Source organism: Rhodnius prolixus, unplaced genomic scaffold, assembly GCF_049639745.1.
Source record: "Rhodnius prolixus isolate KJV_2025 unplaced genomic scaffold, Rpr scaffold_16, whole genome shotgun sequence".
NCBI classification, from domain to species: Eukaryota; Metazoa; Arthropoda; class Insecta; order Hemiptera; family Reduviidae; genus Rhodnius; species Rhodnius prolixus.
Window position 1 is genome coordinate 2,023,756 of NW_027411616.1, and position 23,042 is coordinate 2,046,797.

Below are 23,042 nucleotides of genomic sequence, written 5' to 3' on the forward strand. Positions count from 1 at the left end.
CAAATATCTTTCATTTGTAAGGCTTGGATTACTCCACCAGTATTATTTCATGTCCCTCTTAGGTGACTCACGTCAATTCTCCCTCACTTTTTCTTTCCTCTAATAATAGGTAATATAGCAATCGTGCAGACTTTCTATTTTGAATAAAGTGATTCTCACGACCAGAATGTTCAAATTTGTTATCACATTCAGATGATAACAAAGGACCTTATAATAAGGTTTTTTTTATTAATCTCAGCCAATCAAAGTGCCAATTTTCATTGAGTGGGCGTTCATTTTTTCAACTTTCCCAAAAATAGGAAACAACAATTTTCTTTTAAAATTTAACACGCACTACTCACTGCTCACATGTAGCTCATTCCCTTGTACCTAAACATTTCTCCGGGGGCTCAGTCATTTTTCAGCGATGATGTTCTACTCTATAAAGTTCCATGGCACTTATTCCTAGGTTCGTATCAAGTCCTTCGTCAAATCACCTCTTGTCTCGAAGTAAGCCACTTCTTGAGACCTCCCATACTCCCGTACAACTGGAACCATTCCTAAAATAATTTTCGTGTAACACTCCAGATGGACGCAATTTCAATCAGTCCTTCCTAGAAGGCAACATCATCATATGTATTGCCTAAATTTAAAGCTTTTACCTTTCTATCAGAAGGAAAACAGCTTCGTGGATTTTAATTAACATCTCGCGAAGAATTGATGAATGTTCGTCCCTTATCAATAAGCAGGTTAAAAAAGGTTAAATATAAATGTAGAAATGATCCTCATTATTCAGGGATTGGTCAAAATTGGTGGTATTATTAATTTAAGATTGGCAGGGTCATCAATAAGTAAATCATAATTATTTACAACACTATCTGGCAGAGGTAGATAATGTTTTTTAACAATGCCGTCTATCATAAAGATGTTTCTATTAGATAATAATAAAATTACGTCAACAATAAGTATAATAGATTGAGTACTGCTTTTTGCTACGGTACCACTTACCAACCATCGACAAGGAGAACATTTCTCGTTTGTCTGGAATGTCCTTTTGCTTTCAACTTTACCCTAGATTTATTTGCTATAGGAAACAATATTTCTGTGTAGTTTCCGTCGTATGGGCAAACTTCTCTGTTTGTCAGCGGTTTATCTGTGCTGGCCAGTAAACAGAGAAATATACAATGAACTGAATCCACAATGCATAACTTTTTTCAACATCTCGACAAATATTGTTTGTCTTTAAGCAATGTTGAATACAAGTAATGGAGTGACTCAATTTCACTGTCTCTAAAATAAGGTGGGATTGATAGGTGGCCAAATTAGGCACTTTTTTCTCTATATGGGTCAGAACCTGCTTACGTCTCAGGACAAAAGTCTGTCTCTGTTTGTTGGGAATGTCATCTAAAATGCAAAGCGAGATATAGAGCTGATAAGTTTAGATTGTGTTGTTAGCGAGACCATAAATGCTGTGATGATGTACAACATAAAACCCAACTTCTTTCCGTCTTTGAGTTGTTTACCTTCTCTTACTCCACTAATATAAAATAATATTAATAATAATGTAATAATCATATTGAATTGAGAGTTATATTTTTATCCTTTTTTCTTTATTTGTTTGCTAATCAAGCGCGATTTTCTTTTTTTTTAAGTAGGTCGTAATCCGTGTAAGTTTAGGAGTGCCTAGTTTACATTTTATACAGGAAATAACATTATAAAAAATATGTTACATTTGAGTATTTAAAAAAAAAAATATATTTATGTAAAATAATTACAGCAGGCAACTTAATTGATAATATCCAGTCGAGAATACAATGTATTTAGCGGGTTCCTATTTCTGCTGGACCTCCAGTTTTACTTAATACAGAAAAGCTTGCTGTCTGTTGAATTTTAATAAGTATTAGTCACTGGAGATTTTATTATATCTACACAAATGAAAGTCAGCGATATAACGCCAGAAATTTCTCTATAGTCCTGCGCTGCACGAGCACCACCAAACGGAGAAGTATTAGTATTCCAGCCATCCTTTTTTATTAGAAATAATATAAGAAGCAGTGGTAATAAAATATGTAAAAAGATCCGCAATGTATTAGGTGCTGATATTGTATGCATAGTATAACTTACTCTTGCAACCGTAAGGCTAAGTGCAAGTTCTAAATAAATTGTTAAAATTGAATATTAAAAAAGTGACTTTTTTCAAGCCACTTTCTTTATGTTTTGTATATATATTTAATTAATTTATAATATATAGTTTGCTGTGATTGACATAAGTGATTAAGTTCTAATATTATTTTCTTTCTCTTCTTTCTTTATTTAATCATATCATTTTTAAAGTTTCTTCAATGTATTTCATGAACTAAAGAGCATTTTTAACTCCTGACTATTCGCAGTATGTATTTTTGGACTTTTTTTTTAAATTTCTTTGTTTTCTTTGTTTTGGTGGAGCTGTTGATGGCTGTGTTTCCATTGATGTTATTTCATTAGAGAGCTTATCTAATCTCTCAATGAGGATAACAAGCTGGCAGGAAGCCCCACCTAGATTGTCAGCACTGCCTACAGTAGCTGGCACCGCTCATGCTTCCTTTATCTCCAGTAACTACGCCACCTCAACGGTCGGGACTTTGTTTATCCGATGCCTTACCACTGTTCACTGTTAATATTGCAAAAGCTCTACTTCTCTTTAGAAAATTACTGAACACAATTGAACTATAAATTAGCTAACACCACTGACACATTCGTCATAAACAATACATATTACTAAACTCCTGAATAAAATGAGGCAATGGATAAAATATTTTTATTTTGAAGTTTACCAGCATTCACAACGTCGACAAAAATTTATTGCCGTTTATCGGACAGCACTTATGAAAAAGACATGTGGGCATTGGCGAACACATATTGCGGTTAATTCAGCACTTCCAGACTCCCGAGAAAGAGTTTAGAACCTCCACAGCCAAATGCCTTTCTTTCTATGAACATAGCTAGAGTTCTAAACTCACCCAGACATCCCTAAGTCATTGTCAGTGGCGAGAGGACTACCTTCACTGAGGAGGATGATCGCTTTCTAATGAAGGGTTGTTCCCAAATGTGTCTTTCTGGGTCCCCCTCACGTGATTAAGAGTAAACTGTTTAAATTACCTCTTTGACTAAGATCGTATTTGTTCTACCTGCAATCTTGAGCAACCAATCAATTGAAATTGCCATACTTCAAGCCATTCCTTAAATATTCAGTTTAGTTCTGGAGTTCTTTATTTATTTATTTTTCTCATTGGGTCTTAATTTTGTATTGATAAGACTATACTGTCTTATTGTCGGTCTTCGATAAGAATATACTGTCTTCTTCACCTAATGTACGCCTTATTGTGTGGGCGATTGACTTAAACGATTAGTAATAAAATTAAAAAAATAAAACGTCTTTTGTATGTTGTGATGTAATTTTATAAATAAATTAATCCGTGAAAGGTGTAAATGGGTGGGCTCATTTACGCATAAAATTATAAAATTATTTTTGTTACAAACCCAAATTGACGAGGTACCGTTGGCAATCCTTTTTTTTTGACTGCACTTTGGAAAAGTTGTAATTGATGAGTTTTTTAAGACTGATCTTAGGTTTATTTAATTTAGACTTATTTTTTCCAGATATAAATATATATATACTCCTTGGAATATATATATACCAACAATATATCTCATGTACGCAAACTATGTGTAGCTATTTACTGGGAGGTTGCTAAGTAACATCACGTTATTCCGTCCAGTTTGATTCTTGGTGATCACTGATAATTCAAATAATGCACATAGCCGCACGAATAAATTGACTTCAATTATAAATCCATTATAAATAATCATTTAACGAGCATATTAGGGCCATCCAATTAAATTGTGAGTTTCCATTAATCGAGTAAATTATTTAATGGTGAAAACAACTAAAGATGATGTTTCTAGGCTTAGAGGTTTCATTGAGAATCTCATGACTAGTTGTGGAGACGGCAATTAAGAGTATAGTTAACTAAGTGAATTGAAAAAATTTAAATTGAAAAAATTATCTCTTAACGAAAATTTACAGTTAAAAAAGTTTTTGTATTATAAGGGTTGATTAAACGCCAGAAGGTAATCAAATCATTTTATTAATACTTCTGGTAATTTCAACCATTTTGAATCATTCGAAAAAGCATGTGCTTAATGGAATTTTTATAACAATTGATATCATTTAAGTCATTTCACTGCATTAACTTTTCGTTTATATTGTTTAGAATTTATTAGATGTCCACAGACCTCTATGGTTGATAAGCTAACCATAAGCTAAGTTAATTTAATATACTGAGGCAATGTTGAAATTGTTTAATTTGAACATTTATTTGGAATTCACCTCTGCTGAGGTGTTCCATTTTATTAACTACTGTAGTTATAATCTATATACAAGATGGGACGGTGTACTCGATATTCCAGGTGTACCGGAACACCTTAACCTTACTCATTCGCTCACCTTTCATTCGGGTTACCAACTCTATAAAGTTCCAAAAAAGGACACCCTAAAAAAATTAGGTACATTCAGGGCCGTCGACAGAATTTCGGGACCCGGGAATGTATATCATTCGTTTTCCTTTTATTTTTTTTAGGCGTACATGCAGAGACTCCGGCTCCGGGCCCCGGGAAAAAGTCCCCTCTCTCCCGCCTATAATCTGGCCTGGGTACATTTATATCTAACATACTTATTCATGAAAAGTTCATCGTTACATCAATAACCTGTTGACCTATTCAGTTCAGTTAGAACAGAAAAACAACACGCCAAATAAAGAAGTATCGGAAGTCAGAACTTAAATCAAAAATACAATAAAATAAATTAGATTTTTGTAAACAATATCTGAAAAAAAGGACAAAAGGCGTCCTTTCCTAATTTAAGAAAGGACAAGGACAACCAGGTTTTAATAAAGGACTAAAGATTTCCAAAAAAAGGCAGTTAGCAACCCTACCTTTCATACATGCAAACTTTCCACTTTAAACCCAAGCATACTCCTTGGTCAGTTCTACCAGCTCGGCCGATTATTAGAAAATATTACATCGTAATAACGGAAAGAGGCCTCCAAGTATTTGTACAGTGTACTGAAGATCGTTTCTCTTCCATTGAATTTCCGCCATTTGATTACAATGTGCCTGAAATCTTCTTCAGTATTGCATGCACCAAAATTTACTGAATTATGTATTTATGACGACTAGATAGTCTAATTATATATTTATGAGCCACACTGCTGTCTACAGTTTCTGCAGTATAAATTGAAGCAGTCTGGTTTAGTTGAGCCACTTAGCAGAATTTCAGTTGAGGATCGTATATCACACATCATACTTTACTGTCCAACATGGAGCCATCAGTGAATATTCTGATCAATATAATCATCAAACCCAGAATTTCTACACTCTTAGAGGTGCAGATTTGGTAAGTTTGAAATCGCTAAAGAGGTGATCATATGGAGTTCCGAAGATCTTTTTCTTCCAAAAGGCGCGAGTCAGGACTTTTTCATTTAAATTACCAATTTGAGAACATAGTCTGCCATTTCATTAACTTTAGAACGTATAGGAAACTATCTGAATTTCGCGCCTTAATGGAATTTCACAGGTTTCTGCGTATAAAATATTCACTGGCGGGCTATTAAGACATCCCAAACATAATCTCTTACATTTATTCTGTAATATTTCTAATGACCGCAAAACTGTCTTTTTAGCTTGACCGCATAAAAAACACCCAAAATCTGGTATAGCTCGACTGGTGGCCCTGTAAAACAATACAGAAACTTCCCAGACTTTTGTATCTTCCACAATTTTTGTGTCTTCGAATGCTTATATATCTCCCATTCTTGGCTTCCACATTCTTCGAGTAGAGTTTCCAATTAAGGGATCCTTTAACTACTCCCAGAAATCGCCGATATGGAAATCTCTTACCACCCAATCAAGGAGTCACCCAATTACAGGAAAAGTTGTGCATTTATTGACCATCAAGACCATATGGATTTTTTTGGTTTTTAATAAAACCCTACCCCGAACAGAGGGGTGTAAATGCAGAAAACTGGGAAGTTGAGTAACCGTCTTTTCACTGATATCAAATAATTAATTTACTCGTTTGTCAATAATTGTTGGCGAAGGAACAAAAAGAAAATAATCTTTTTAGTTTTGGACAATTATTATTTAATAAAACAGAAGTAAAAAATACAGTAGCAATAAAACACAGTAGCAATAAAACACAGTAGCAATAAAACGCAGTAGTAATAAAATACCAAGGGAGGTGCCTACCTAAAATCGCTACAAAAAATAGTTTGAATTATTCAAAAAAGAATTGTGGCAAATTATTAGTTTCTCGACTACAATAATTTGTGCAACTTATCTTATTGACATAATGGAGGTTTTTTTTCATCAAAGTTAATTAATAATAATCCAAAGTTAAGCAGATTTATAGGAAATTTAATGCTCTTTCGTTTGAAATAAGCAGATTTGTTGTAGGATAAAGGATAGAAAAGTTACGGCCGTTTTTATGGTGGAAAAACGCGAATATCGGCGGAAAAGTTAAAAATGCAAATATCTTGGACACTATTGAAAATTGGGCCAAAGTGAAGAGAATATTTTTTGTTGCATTTGAGCTGCTGAATCACCTCTCGAAGTTTCGACCACTCCTCCGTGTACACTCTGAATATAAAAGGAATAAGTTTGTATGTAAAATTGGGCATAGACAAATAAGTTCAAAACTTCAAAAGCATACATTGGTCACATTTAACAAAGATATTTACCGTGAATTTTGTGTAATATGCATTTGAGAATTAATTTTTGCTACTATTTGAGGGATTGAGAACATCTATGTAATAATATGAAATCTGCATAATTTTAATTATACGTATCATTAAACATCAGAGTAAAAGTACTTGAACCACACACAATACAAATAAATAGTAAGAGAAAGCCGTGTGTAGGTTACACAAGTTTGCCAGATTGAGACTAATTAAAACATTGTGCGAGATAGTGGGACTAACTATACACACAACACTTGCACACTAGATCTAACTCACTTTGCCGTCTTATCAGTTGTCGTTAAGACAACATTTGTACGGTTGTCTAGTCGAGGTAGCTAGTTGATCTCTCAGAGAACAGCTATTAATTAGACGCTCAGCCCGTGCTTAGTTCACTTTAATTTAATCAAGTGTATTCTACGGATTTTTACTTGCTTTTAATGCTGTAATAAGCAACGCCCTCTACCCTGGGCCAGACAGATCAATTATGGCGCCTGAGGCAAGCATTAGGAAGGTTAGTTTTGTGTTTCCATAAAGTAATAAAAACGCCGCTGAAGCTCTAAACTCATCACATCAGCATAGTTGGCGCAAACTCTTCGACTGCCGCACAGATTCTGGTTTATTTTCATCTGGTACGGCACCCTACTTTCCATTAATATCTGCCCACCAATCGATTTCAAAAAAAGAAGTTATATAAGAACTCACTCACTTTTTTAACAAATTACGAGATAGTGCTCCATCTTATTAGAAAATTAAGAATTTCATCTTGGGTCAACTAGGACACCAAAAGGTGTTAATTTTTCAGTTTGCTTTAAAGCTCTTCTCAGTTTACTATTCTGTTCTAAGCGTGCACTCTTCTAGTTAATAAAACAGTTATTTATTGAAAATATGCTTCTTAAATTACATTTTACAATTCTCTCGGTAATCTAACAAACTATTGGTCAAAGACCTGTCTCTACCCTGACGCGATCTGATGTAGCCCTCTCTCCCCGAGTTGAGTTATTGATAGACCAAATTTCAAAATTATACAACAAGATATTTCAGATAAGGAGTAATAGAACTTAATTTTTGACACCCAGCAATCTGATTTTATTTAAGCAGCAGTTGACACACTTCCTGATTGGCAAACAGATAAAAGCGAATCTAGCTTTGCAGAGGATGGAAAACCCTGCTAGGTAGTTGAAAATACTTTAAACTCCAACTCAGTGGTGTCTTCGAGCCGGAACGCTACGGAAGGTCGTTCCGGTACTTCCTTTTTGGACAGGAACGCGTTCCAGAACTAAAGATGATTTCTGTTTTAACGAAAATTGGTTGTTATATTAAAAAAAAAAATAAATAAATAAACAAATTTCGTTAATTTCGAGTATTAGATCGAACGGAATAGCCAACGGATATTAAAACTGACTATGGAGAAAGTGAAATCGAGTCGTTATGCACCAGATTTAATTTAATAACATTAACGACGCGCTGTATCAATGGTTTAGAGATTATATTGATAATGGAGGCAAAGAAATTCCTGAAGATTTACAAATTTTAATTCGCTATATAAATACTATCCCTTGCAGTTCGGCGGAATGCGAGCGCGGATTTAGTAATATGAATATTATTTTAAATGAACAAAGAAATAGAATATTAATTGAAAATCTAGCAAAATGAATGGACCACCGCAACAATTATTTAATCCAGATGATTATGTAAAAATTTGGTTGAGGCCTCATCGTTCAGCAGATGACAAGAAAATGAAAGTTCAACCAAAAGATCCTGAACGTAATCCTATTTAGGTCACACACTTTCAAAAATAGACTTGGAAAGAAAAGATTTAAAAAGCAGTTAACTTTCCTCTTAGTTGAGTTTTGGTGAGTTTTTTCACCAAATTTGCAACGTTTATTTAAGCTCTACTATTAGCTGGAGGCCTATTGATTATGGAGCTGTCCCAGATCAATACAATGGACTGTGTATGTAATGCACAGAACGGTGTAAAATTCTGTGTGTGTTGGCCATGGGCGAAACTAGCACTTATCTTTTGACTAATCTCTATTTCGGATTTGTGACTGAATTTGCATTACTTATTCTATATTCAGAAGCAAGATTTTGTTGCTTTCATTTGCATTACTTGAGTGGCAGCTTTGCTTAACTACTTTCTGTCCAAGAGTTACTGAGATTAAAGAATAGAAAATATTTTGTTCAGTCTTAAAACAATAACTTTTTCCAATAATTAAAACTGTCTAACATTGAAAAACACCCAACTTTGATAATTTTTTTTCTCTTTTTCTATAAAAGATAAAATTCCTAAATTTCCTTTAAAATATAGGGCAAATCCTCCTTTATAACTGTAATTTTTTTGCAATAACCTAGATCTGATAGATTTCGAGAAAAAAGTCACTGAAAATGAGCAAAAAAGACATTTTCAAAAATTGTTTTTGTTGTTATTGTTCCCTTTTTTGTAAACAACGTAACGCCTAAACGCGCGAACCGATTTTCATGAATGAGGTGCCATGCGATTCGAAAGTTTATGTAGATGCGGCTTTTGGGGGGTTCACGACGCTGTACATCGAATGGGAGAGGAGTTAGCCCCGTGTATGTATGGCTCCCTTCGTAATTATTATTGCTAATAACGCTAATAAAGTAAATCTTAGCCCGATATTAATAAAATTTGGCAAGATGAAATGGTCAGGGCTTCTCTCCATAATGTTAATGCGACGTTCCGCTCATAATCGGAAGAATTACAATCGTTTCAAATTATCGATGCGTGTACCGATTTTCATGAATGATTTTCGTATAAATTTACATTTTAGAAATCTCGACGCTGTGCCTCTTAATGAGGGGAGTTTGCCCAACGTAAGGCCCTCTCTAAAACTATTATTACTAATATTTTTATAATGCTTAGTCCATTTTTGATAAAATTTAGCACGAAGAAGTGGATAAAGCTTCCCAAAGTGCCATCATGTTCTTACATCTAATAAGAGGCTAGACTGCAATCGTGCTTTTTGAAGATAAATTCACTTTGCCTTTTAGAGAGAAATACTGTAATATCCGTCTAATTTTTCTTACTTTTCTTAAGCGGAAGTACAGTAATCGCAGTTTAATTTTGCTATTTATGTACAAATACCTTCCTATTTTATTCACAGCGTTTTCTCAAGAAAAATGTCTTTTAAGGATTCCTTCGAGACCGCAAATAAAAGTATTCATTAAAACGATCTCTCCAGTCAAAGGTATAAACCCTTATACATGCGTCGAGACCCCCAAAAGTCATTTCTACATTAATTTTCGATTCGAATGACACTCCATTCGTGAAAATCGATTTACGCGTTGATGATTTGGAACGATTGCAATACTTCCCTTTAGTAGGTATTAGAGCACGATGGCACTTTAATGTCACGTAGGAAGCTTCAACTACCCCTACATGCTAAATTTTAGCAAAATCTGGCTAAAATTTTCAGAGTTATTAGTATTAATAGTTTTACAGTGGCCCTTACGCGCATGGTGCGAACTCCCCTCCCAAAGATGCACAGCGTCGAGGCCTCTAAAATTCAAATCTACATAAAATTTGGAATTAATTGACACTTCACGAAAATCGGTTATCGCAACGATAATTTGAAACAATCGCAAAACTTATCCTTAGTAGGTGTAAGAGCAGAACGTCGCTTTAATGTTACGTAGGGGAGCCCTAAACCTTTCATCCTGCCAAATTAGACCAAAATCGGGCCAAGATTTAGAGGGTCATTGTATAAGTTTTAATATAGAAGGTTAAATTATGGAGGCTTTCAAATTCCTTCTAATTTCTAACCATTGCATTTCTTTATGTATTGTTTAGACATAAACGAATTCTTTACCGAATGGTAAAGAAATGTTTGCTCCAAAAACAGAAAAAAATTGCAATGTTTTAGTGATAATAAGTAAAAATATAAAGAAGGTTAAATTTTAGGATTTTAAAATTCCTTCAAATTTCAAACCGATATCTCTCTTGTCGAATTGTTCAGATTTAAATTAATTCTTTACCGAATGGTAGACCCGTTTGCACTATAACTGATATAAATTGCAAAGTTTTAGTGATCATAGTTAATGAGATATAGAATGTTGAATTTTAGGGGTTTTCACGTTCGTTCGAATTTCAAACGGTTATATCTCCTTTCTTATTGTTTACATTGCAACGAATTCTTTACCGAATTGTAGAGTAATGTTAGCTCCAAAACGGGGAAAGCTTTCATTGTTTTCGATATAATAGTTAAGGAGATATAAAAGGTTTAATTTTAGAGCTTTTCAAATTTGTTCAAATTCATACCTTTGTATCTCTCTTCGTATTGTTCAGAGTCAAATGAATTTTTTACCGAATTGTAGATAAAAGTTAGTTCTATAAATGGCATTAATTTTAATGTTTTAATGATAATAACTAAAGAGATATAGTTGGTTGATTTCTTTTGGGACCGTAACTCTAAGCATTCTTGTAAAAGATCTCTCCAGTGGTAGTTACGGTTCCAATTTAATATTATATCGGGTTATAATGAAAGTGTTGCTTATTCTAAATGGTAAGAAAATCTATAAAACAGATATGTAACTTTGCAGAATAGACAATCAGGAAAATCTATCTAAAAGGTAGAAAAATCTCTTTAACAAAAACTTAAGTTTTTCAAAGTTAAGTGTAAGGGTATAAACTCTTAGGGCCATTAATAATAATAATAAGGTGTATATTTCCAATTTACAATAAACGTACAATGAAGAAAAAATACAGTATGTAACACAAATGCATGGACTTGGTCCATCAGCAGAGAAGCACCTAACTAAAATTCCAACTTGATACAGAACAAAAATACACGAATTTAAGAGAAGAAACTAATAATTAAACTGTTCTACCATACACTTCCGGTATTTACCTGCGCATATACAATACATATTAAGCCGTGCCCAGTCCTTACCATTCAAATACTCAAGAAATTGGGGTTCCCTTAACTGGTTTGTCCTATAACATCTAATTCTGAACTCGCCTAAAACAGGGCAAACGGCAATGTAGTGGTAAACATCCTCCACTTGACCCAGATTGCACAAACTGCATAAATGTTCTCGCTCACTTCTCCCGATTATTTTAGGGCCATTATATGCTCTGCCGCACTCTTTATCATGTCAGTTGTAAATTTAACTTCTTTCTCTTTTATTTCAGTAGTATAAATGTTTAAAATTAGAAATTTAACTGTTTTGGTATGATAAATAATCTTGTTTTGCTGTGCCCAGTTAAATAATTTAAATCATATTTTGGAATCAAAGTAAAAAATTAAAACAGAAAAAAAGGTTACTTGGATTAGAATAAAAACCACAATTCTAATTTCTGTTCATCACTAAATGATTTTATTTTTACAGATCATTGAAGGAAAAACTGTTAACTGAGTTCGTTAAGCGCTGTTGGTTTCCAGTATTATGTAAAAGAGCTCGGGAGGATTAACTGCACTACTGGCGGGAGAGCTGAGAACTTCGCTAAACACTGTAGCACATGCCGTTTTATAAAATGTGATTCCTTTTTTCCAACAGCCTTTTCACTTTGAATTTAATGTTTTTCACTGCATACATCTCATTAAATCAGCGACTGAAGATGCCAACTTTGAAGGAGTTATTCAAAGACAATTGAATATTTAACCATCAGGTAAAGGGAAAGGTAATTCCGAAAATAAAAGAAAAATACATGCCATTTGTCCATCCTGCTGCTGAACCATACAAAAAGGTGCTTCATTGTACTAGAGCTACAGAAGAGTGGAAGCTAATATATGATAACAATTGGATAGTTAATAATAATCGGCCAGCAATATTTTTTGTAGCTACGGTGTTCTATTCAAAATAAATTTATTTATCTTTAATAATTATTCCAACATAAATGAAACATTTAAATAAATGAAGTTGAGAAGACTGTCAGACGAATGTTTAGTGATTACGTCTCTCACAGTGTTTAGTAATCAAGGTTTAATAATGGTAAACAATTTTGAAGCATAGTATTAATCTACTCTCCTGGTTTTTGTACTTTATTGATAAAGATCGAGTTTTAATGATTGACAATTTATTTTTAAGTCTACGGGAGCAACCAGAAATATCTTCTTAACAAAAACTTACAGTTTAAAAAGTTAATTATAAGGGTTGATTAAACGCTAAAAGGTACACAAATCAGTACCTGTCATTTCATTCATGCTTAATTGACAGATATCACTTAAATAATTTTACTGCATTAATTTTCATTAATATTTTTTAGAATTTATTAGATGTCACAGACCCTTATGCTGGCCAGTTCATTTACAACAATTTTTTGGTTATACTAATGATAAAATGTACATTATATCTTCATAAATAAATAGGCACTTAATTTTAACTCTATTCCATGTTATTTTTCAGATTGATCTTTATTATCCCTTTATTCTGATTAAGCGCACACACATGCACATTAAAATAAAAATAAAAAAAAATGTTAGTGTTGATTACTGTTGAAATTAGACTGACGGAGATAAAAAAAAATATGAATCTTCAATTTGTCTTACAGAAGTATTCTAGAGTACAAATAGTAACAAACAGTTAATAACAAGTAAATTATTCAACAATAATTATTCATTTTTAAATAAAAATTTACATTAGTCCCTTTAATTGAGTTCTTGTAATAAAATATCGTACTTTAATAGTTAGCCGCCCAAAAAATATGCATATCTTTATCTACTTTATATTACATTTATACAACTTTGTGGGAAGAACACCTAGATTAAGAATGTAGTTGAAGAAAACAATATTATTTAATATAAACCCGATTAATTATTACCTATTTTTAATGCTTGAGTACTAGATGAAGTAAAGTAACGATCAATTTAATTGGTTTAAGTTCATTAATAAACTTAAACCGACGATTTTAATATTTAAACAAATTAATAAAATAAACAAAATCATTAATGTATGTAGGTTTAAGCATTTTTTTCAAAGTTTTTGCAATTATAAATTTTTTGATTTTTTATAACTTTTTTTTTACCTGTGATTAACAGTTTGATTATTATAGATTAATAGATATTTCCGTCAATCTAAGTTAAAAGGTGTGTTACTTGAACAAATATTTTATTGATGAAAACAGCCAGCATTAGGGTCCTTGACATCTAATAAATTCTAAAAAATATTAATGAAAAGATAATGCAGAAAATTTTCGCTGTAAAAACTGTCATTACTTTGTTATGATGATATTTAAAAAACACTATATGTCCTTATAATTGCAAAAAAAAAAAATACGAATCACGTTCACTTTTATGGGATAGAAATTCCATTTCCTAATAAAATTTAATTTCATGAACTGGCATAATATGTAAAAGAGGATCTCATTTAACAATAAGATAAACTAAAACATCAGTTTATCAGTTTGAAATTAATAAATTTATTTAAGTTGTTTTCATTCTCTTTGTTTTCTTTCTTTTTTGTTGTCTGTAAATGCTCCGGTCAAACCCTTGCTACAATTGTAACATTATAAGCAAGTAACAAATAACATTACAATTACATTAAATTGTAACATTGTTAGAAAATATCACACCTAAGTTTGTGAAAAGGAAAAAGTGGCTGAAAGATAGGATGAAAAAAGAGAGGCTAGAGAATGTCTAACAGGTCCTTATAAGGGAAATTAAAGGGAGAAAGTCTTAGTAGATAAACTAAAAAAGCTTTTGATTTAAATTGATAAACGCTGAACGAGAATTTATTATTTATTTACACGGGCTAAAGCTGCACACAATAGGAACAAAAAGAAAAAAACAATAAACTACACTAAGATTTTAGAACGAATTACGTGATTTCACGGAGCGATGATTCCAGCAGCGGAGGATGACACCACTGTTTCCGTTCGCTACCCTCTGTAGCCTAGCAATACTAAATCTGTCAGATGGCTTGTTTTATTGTATTTGTCTGGCGGGGATGTAGCTATAAGTATGTAAGATCCCCCTAAGTGTTATCTGTTTGATAAATCATGTTGCGTTCACTTGTGACTGTATTGCTGGCCATCAATGGCTTGCTGGCTAATCTTACCACTCCAGCAGTATACTCATACTCAAGTAGAGTGGATTCGAGACATCCTGCATTCTTAACTCATCACTATGTTCAATCAGAAACTGATCCTAACTTGGTGCATGCTCAGGTAAGCGACAATCTTCCAAAAACTTTTCAAAATTGGCTTTACAAACCCCAATATCTCTTAAGACGTAAAAGCTGTTTCAGTAGGGTAAAACATAACCTTTATCCCTAGCTCTTTACCCTAGGGATGCAGCCTACTGACTTCTAGTAGGTATAACCAGCTTTTTTGATAAGGTCCCAGGAATGTTGCCAGTAGACGATTTTGCGATACCAATAAGCTCTGGTATCAAAAGTGCCAAATAACTCATAACGCTAACTGGCGATTTCGACGCACCAAGCAAATAATTAACGTCATAATAATTATTTTTTCATTAGCATTTTTAAACCTGTGTATGAATAGTTAAATACCTCCTATAACAATCAATGATGGTGAATGAGTGCTACACTTTTCTGAACAAATGTTTTTTAGATGAAAAGGCCAGCATAAAGGGTCGGTGACAGCTAATAAATTCTGAACAATATTAATGAAAATCTAATACAGTAAAATTACTTAAATGATATAATTGTTATAAAATTTGAATGAAACACATAAGGTTTTTCGAAATTGTTCTAAATGGCAGAAGTTAGAAGATATTATGACTCCAAGTTTAGATATTATGAAAGATTTGTAATTTTTTTAATTTTGTATCACCTTTATCACTTACATTTTTCATATAATTCTCAATTTAGAAGAAACTTGTCTAAAATTTTGTCATAATACATAGAATTACGAATGACAGGGATCGACATAAAACGACGCCAAATATTTTACCTCTGCTGTAGATATCGGAGGTATGAACTAATATAAACTAATTTACTGGTTATTCTTCCGAATATTTCCCAATTCTCCCTTCGTTTTTTAATGTTTTTTTTTTAAAGTAGAGGGAACCAATATGTTTAATCTCGCTTTGCAAGAGATATCAGTAGTCAGGGCCGAAATAAACTAATTTGCTGGTGAATCTAGATTATATTTCCTTCGTTTTCGACATTCTTTTTTCCAACAGGGTGACTTATATGTTCTAGCTATATTATTGATATCGGCAATGAGAGCCAAAGAATAGACAAATTTGTTTTGACATTCTCTACTCATACTTGAAGCTAGATACTGGGTATTGTACTGCCAAAAAAAAATAGTGGAAAAGCTACTCGAAGGAGTAAAAAAGTGAATATTTATCATGAGCTAGTTTCTGAAGGTCATGCGATTACATCTGAACACTACCTGCCCGCACACTCCGCTTTAGCTGAAAAATATATAAACTTGTAACTTATGGAAGAGTTTTCGCTCTGCTAGAGAAAGCAAAGTGATTGATGCAATATGCCATGTCAAAAGTACTGAGTAATTAGAATTTTCTTTGGAAGAATTTTGAACTTTTCCCTCACTAGTGCAGCCTAGTAAAGGCCATATTGTAACTTTGGAAGGACATTTACAATCCTACAGAGTTATAATTGTAAACGCCGCTTATATAATTATTATTCCATTTTTTTTTTTTCTAATCGCATATCGACTGTGCCAATCGACTCTAGAATCTTGGCCTTCTTGTAACTTTTTGTAATCACATCTTTCACAGTTACTACAGACAAAATTTATTGTAGGAATACGTGACCGTGCAACCACTGGAACCCAACGTATTAGTCAAAGAAACTATGTTAAATCCTCAAGATTATCCGGCTGAAAAAGTTCTGCAAAGTCCCCGGCAATTTGCTTACTCAGATAGCCCTAAAGAGCAGATGCATGTTGAAGAACAATCCGAAGAAAAGTACGCTAAGGGAGCAGGCCAGCAGTATAGCTCTAAACATAAATCATTTCATGGAACTAAAAAAGCTAAAGGTAATTAAGCTCTTTTACAAAAATTTGTAAAGTTGTGTGAGTTGTAGCAATATTACGTATGGTAGTGAGTTACCAGAAAAAATAAGTTGATTTTAATAACAAAAATTTAGAGTACTTAACTTTTCCAACTAAAAAGTTTAGTGTTAAATTTGATTGTTATTATTGTTATAATTTATTAATTTTTGGGACGTTAAAGTGAAACCAAATTTCCCAAATAGAACCCCACCAAAATAAAAACAAGCTTTACAGAAATGACCAGGCGCAACTCAACTAATAATTCCATCATAGCTAAATAATAGGGAAATTTTATATGTAGATGTACTTTTGGGAAAAGACAAATAATAATAATAATAACTTCTTAAAAGGGAAGGGATTAGCTATGCGGTTAGTGTTCTGGACTCCCACGCGGAGGTCCCGGGTTCGAATCCAGCTGCTGACCCTTAGATTTTCTCTTCCTAGGAGCTTCTTACAGCTCACTGTCCTGTGATGGACAGTGTTGTCTGTAGCGAGAGAACACTGTCCGGAGGCCGGCAGTGCACTAAAAAAAACTCCGGGCGCCAATAACCTTAGATGTTGACGCGCCTTAAATCATAAAAAAAAAATAATAAAATAAAATAACTTCTTAAAAGAAATTGCAAAAATGTATTTACAGTGACTCCCAATTAATAATGGGACACCTATTACAAAATGATTTAAAAGGAAAATGAAAACTACCTGTTTGGATTATTTTTTAAAAAAATTACATTAGCAACATCTGTGGAAATTATATATAAGTATAAATCGATGAAATTCCAAACTGTTAGGTAGCACTTTTTGAAAAAGAGTAAAATAAGGCTCTCAAAAATATTGGGACACCAGAAGTGCTAGAGTTTAAATGTTCAATATTTAAAATCTCCTACTATTTAATAATTGGTTGGTAATAATTTAATAATTGCTTTTTGACTTACAATAGCCCTCAAACGATCAGGCATAGGTGAAACAAGTTTTTGGTTAATTCAGGTGGTGTTTTTTTCCCATTCTTCCAGGAAACATCGTTTTAATTCATTTTTGTTAGATATTACTCGTTTTTCTTAAAGCACTGGCTAAATATTGCCATAAATGTTCAATGGGATTAAGATCTGGTGACTGCGGAGAGGTTTGGAATACTTTTGGGCAATTGTATAACAGTCACTGACGTATCACCCAAGCCGTAGGTTTGGGGTTGTTATCTTGGTAGAATTTAGAAGACCCTAAAATACCAAATGTTTGGGCACTTTTTTCAAATTATATTTTAATATATTACTATAAACCATTTTGTGCATCATTCCATCAATAAACACTAAGTCTCCAAATCCTGATGCGGACATCCAGCCCCAAACCAGAACTGACCCACCCCCACCCGGAGGTGCAGCTTTAAAACCCTTTAAAGTTGGCAGTAAATTCTTCTTTTCGAGTTCAGCATTCGCTTTCCTCCAGACCATAACCCTTCCATCTGACTGGAAAACATTAAATTTTGATTCATCGCTAGAGTATATCATTCCAAAAGTCACTATTTACATTGAAATATTTTTCGGCAAATTTCACTCTCTTAACACGATTTATCTTACTGACAAAAGGATTCTTCCAGGCTACTCTACCATGATAGTCGAGTTTTCTTAGCACTCTCCGAACTGTTTCTGCTCCTTTTTTGCTCTCTGAACATGTCAAAAATTTCACATAGAAGTTTTGGAGCACTAAGTCGGTGATCTTTTTTAATTCTTTTAATATATAACGCTGCTCTCTCTCAGAGAGCAGTTGAGGACGGCCTTTTTGTGGGATTGAAACAATTCTTTTTCTTTTTGGTAACGCTGAATGATGTTCCACGCAGTAGATGTTTTAGGTCCGATCAGTTTTTCTGTCTCTCTAACACTTTTTATTGTCTTTGTGCAAAGAAATTATAATATTTCTTTGTTCAATCGTTGTATTTGTATTTTTGCGCGACATGTTACACCTGGCTTGATTTATATAAACTAATTTAATTATTAATTTCATATTGAATATATGCTTAAGGTATATATTTACAAATTGTATAAATATTCGGGCAAAACCTTGGACAAACTATAAATTATAATAGTGTCCCAATATTTATGAGAGGTAGAATTTGCTCTTATTATTATATATATATTTTTTTTAATCTACCAAAACATTTATATGTACTTATTTAAATAGTTTTTATTTAATTAATAGTAATTATAAAATGAAATGAATTTATAAAAATTTGAATAAATGGGTGCCACTTTTAATTTTCGTCAATTTTGAACTTCTGTATGTACTGTCCCAATATTAATGGGAGTCACTGTATATACGTTAGCAAGAAGAAGTACGAACTAAAAGAAGGTTACACTTTTAAAAATAGGTTTAGGAAACGAACTCATTTCACTCTCATTACACTCTCTCGCAAACGTGGAAAATTTTGAGTTTTATTCCGAATGAACAACTTATTGAAATTACAAAGCATTGCGTAAGAAGTTTAAATGTTTAAACGTGGTCATTAACTATCTGGAGAAGAGCTAGAAAACAGTTTGTGACACATTACAAAAACACTGCAAAAAATAGATTAGTGGAAGAAACGGTAAAAATGACCCATGATGGAAATGGTGAAATATGAGGAGGGACCAGCGACTACTTCCTCAAAAAAGAAATGATTCTACGGAAACACGCCCACTGCATAAAGCTTTAAGTATAAAAGGTATAATAAATCCTGTATGAAGTATGGGGCTATCAATATGCTAATGAAGTGGAGCGTGGGCAATTAATTTTTTCAAAACTCTATTGAGATTGCCCCCTCAACCCCCAATGCATATATTCGACTGGAGACTGGTAGAATTCACTGTAAACTTAAAATTTTCAAACGTATGGTGGTGGATTCAACTATTAGCCATGGAAGAGGAGAGGCTCCCTAAACTTTGTTACTCCAGACTGATAGATTTTGAAGCTAATAATTTGACTTTCAACTGGTATACGCAATTAAAACATTACTTGACAACCATTGGCTTTGAGTACCTTCTAAATGACCAAAACTTACATTCCGTTAAATCTTATAAAAATGATATGCTTCGAAGTTCTCATAATCACTTACTTTCTTTTGATGTGGACTCGGTTACTAACAGCTCTTATAATACTTTTTATAGACATATAAGTCAGCTGGAACACATCTATCCTTTGAAACATATCTATCTCTTAATTGCAACATAGAAAAGCTTAGAGCTATAGCTCAAATTCGTTTGTCAGGTACTAAATTTTGCAGAATTCATTTTAGGCGCAAAAAATATTATTTTTACCCTCTGAAATTTTGTTCGCACTGCAATGCGAAAATCATTTAGATTTTCCTCATTTTTCTCAATGAGACTTTCCTCATTTTTTATTTAAATGTCACGCATTTTCTTCACAAAGAAATAAATATTTAGTTAATTTCTTAAAACATGGCGCGTCACCTGAAGAGCTAATGGTAATTTTTTTTCAAAGTATAAATTTAAATAAAATTAATGCTTTATATAAATTTCTTATTAATACATTAAAACTAAGAAATGCTACAGACCAAGATTAAATTCATCTAAGATAATAAATAAGTAATTTAAGTCTGTTTAATTAAGTCAGAATGTCAGATGGTTTATAGTTTGTCAATATTTTGCACTCTAGGTATTATTATGTTTCTTCTTTTCTTTTTTACTATATCTTTTATGTTATTATCAAGTGTAATGTCTATGACTGAGTTATGTTCACTTTTTTGAGTTCTGTAGAAGTGCTTTTTTACATTTTTGTACTTTTTTTATAAATTTTATTGGCTTCTGAAAAATCATTCATTTTGACTAATAAGCTAAGTTAGCTGGCTGGTCCCCTGGTGGCTCTTAACCGAAATACCAAATTTCAACTTAATGCTATTTTCCGTTTTTAAATTCGTACGAACTTCTAGAGGGGCACTCACACATATTGAATTCTAAAGACAACTTTTTCTAGTCTGTCTGAGGGTTCGTTTAATCAAACAGTTTTTGTAGGCCTTGTGAGTTCGAGTTTTTAGTCCGTCAGGGTGTTGTTAGACGGTGATACCTGCAGGAACACCTCCTCCTACCGAATTTTTCTGAGTTACTAGAATTAAAGTCGATAAAATTCCATTTCAAAAAATTTGAATGGTCACTGTTATTTATTCTGTATTATTCATTTCAGATTACACAGGCAAAGACAAGTACATTAATCACCTCAAAGGACATCATATCAAGGAAGACCATAAAGGCAGCTACAAGGATACGAAAGGGAAAAAAGGAAAGAAGAATATAGCAGGCAGCAACTACAAGGAGCACCATCACGCGGAAAAAGGGCACAAGGCAGCCAAGTTCGGCGAATCTGGTGGCCACAAGAAGGGCCACCAAACCAAGGGGAAGCATAAGATACACAAGAAGAATGAATACTCTAAGAGACATGAATACTACGATGAACACCATGAAGGTAGATAATTACGGCAAAGTTTTCTTACACTGTGGCGTGTCTAGTTACTGATATGTGCAATTATCGGGAAATTGGAAGCTAGGGGAAAATTGCCGTTGCCATTGCGAGGAGCCGCCGAGCACCTAATATTTAATTGCTGATGATCTTCAGATAGAAAGTGGACAAAATAGGTTTTAATTTAGGCTACATTAGTGACTTGACTTCCTTTGCTGCTCGAAAATGAATTAGTTTATGAAGAAGTCGATAGCATTAACTAGATGAGTGGTTAAATTGATTAGGCGAAGTGTCTGATTATGCGAAAGTAATTCAATGGTTGCCTGTGATATTATTACATGGTCACACCATTTTTTTGTTTTTTTTTCAGTAAGTTCATTACAACAAAGGAAACCGAGTCAGAGTGACCCACGTAGGAATATTTAATTTTTTTCGCGGATGAATATTTCGTTTTTAGCTCTTTCCAGTTTGAATTATCAGTGTTCTGATTTTGTCACTGATAGTAAAGCAGTCACAAGTCCATTGGAACCATATTTAGAGCTGAATCTCCTCTACCTTCATTAGTATTAAAAAAAAAAAAACCTGGAACTTGCCCAGGTGGTTTCAGAGAGCTCTAGAACTGTTCACAACATACCCTAGGATTAGCATTTGTGTTGGCAGATCTATCCGTTTAAATATGAAGATACTTAACTACGACCTAATAAAGTAGAAAGTATTAAATATAGAAATTTTCCTGTTCTAATAATGTTCAACCTATTTTCTAATCACAGGCGATGAACACGAGAAACATACTGGATACCGCGGAGAACATTTCAAGAAAAAAGGCAGCTCAAAGAAAAAAGGCCATCACAAGTCTGCGAACAAGAAAGGAACGTTAGGTAAAAAAAGAAGTCATGACAAAGGCAAAGAATCGTCCAGCAACAAAGGTTACAAAAAAGCGAATGGTTACGGAGCACATTACCAACAGTTCAAAAAGAATGGCAAAAAGGCTGGGCATAAAGATGGAAGGCGTTGGTCATATTCAAAGAAACATTAAATGAATAATTAAAATAAAAATTCTTATTTCTTCTTTTATGTAACCTTGAATGGATGTCCTATACATGAGATTGGTAGAGGATGTGTGCAGTAAGAGTGCTCGCCTATAAGTGAATTTTTGAACGTATTGTGTTCTAAGTAAGCATGATGTACTGACGGACCTGTGGTAAAAAGCTGCATCCAACAACTTTCCGAACTCAAGGGACATCAAAAAATATTATTTTCTGACAGAAAATGACCCTCAGCACGAAAGCAACACTTGTACTTATCTATTCTGAAAGTAAGTAGTAAGAAGCTGAGCTGAGGTTTTTCTGATACTAGACCAAATTCTAGACCCGAGAAAAAATCAAACTTTTGCTCAAACTCAATCTCCTTATAGTGTCGCGTTTAAAAAATCTAGCAAAAAATGTTTTAATTGACCTCTGTTATTTGTTACTTAAGTGGCCTTCTTCCATTGCAACATCTTTGTCATTATTCTTTCTTTGATTCATCAAAAAAATCATCTCCCGATCAATTTCCAATTCTTCTTTTATTTTCCTATGTGGAGATCCATGCAGGCATCTTCTCAGACTATTTCAGTACCAAAGAACTTTCCTTCATAAGCTCTTGAAAGGTCAGTGTTTCACCTCAAAATAACAACTTGCCCAACATTCCTTTGTTTAGCATTATTTTCGTTTCCGGAGAGCTGGCTTTACAAATAGCCTTAAAGCGAGAAACAGGGATTTCGACTTGGGGATTAAAACTGTCCGGTAGGACAGTTGTATAAGGGTTGACCATCAAAAACTGCACGAAAAAGCGTAACGTTGAAAAACACCCAACTTTGACAATTTTTTTCTCTTTTTCTATAAAAGATAAAATTTCCAAATTTT

At 33.3% G+C, this 23,042-nt stretch overlaps 1 protein-coding gene across 1 annotated transcript; it reads left to right on the forward strand.

The window, feature by feature from the left end:
• Positions 1-6,988: 6,988 nt before the first annotated feature.
• On the forward strand, positions 6,989-22,266 carry LOC141457511 (uncharacterized). Its single transcript, XM_074134608.1, has 5 exons — positions 6,989-7,266; positions 12,105-14,880; positions 16,449-16,683; positions 20,866-21,144; positions 21,909-22,266. Exons 2-5 carry the CDS (start codon positions 14,713-14,715, stop codon positions 22,172-22,174), a joined length of 948 nt encoding a protein of 315 aa, XP_073990709.1. The 5' UTR covers positions 6,989-7,266; positions 12,105-14,712; the 3' UTR covers positions 22,175-22,266.
• Positions 22,267-23,042: the final 776 nt, after the last annotated feature.

Excerpts from the sequence above, each read along its gene's own strand:
- LOC141457511 (XM_074134608.1), top strand. The coding sequence starts at position 14,713 with ATGTTGCGTTCACTTGTGACTGTATTGCTGGCCATCAATGGCTTGCTG. Across the intron at positions 14,881-16,448 it reads CTAACTTGGTGCATGCTCAG|GAATACGTGACCGTGCAACC; the intron begins GTAAGCGACAAT and ends AATTTATTGTAG. Across the intron at positions 21,145-21,908 it reads CTACGATGAACACCATGAAG|GCGATGAACACGAGAAACAT; the intron begins GTAGATAATTAC and ends TTCTAATCACAG.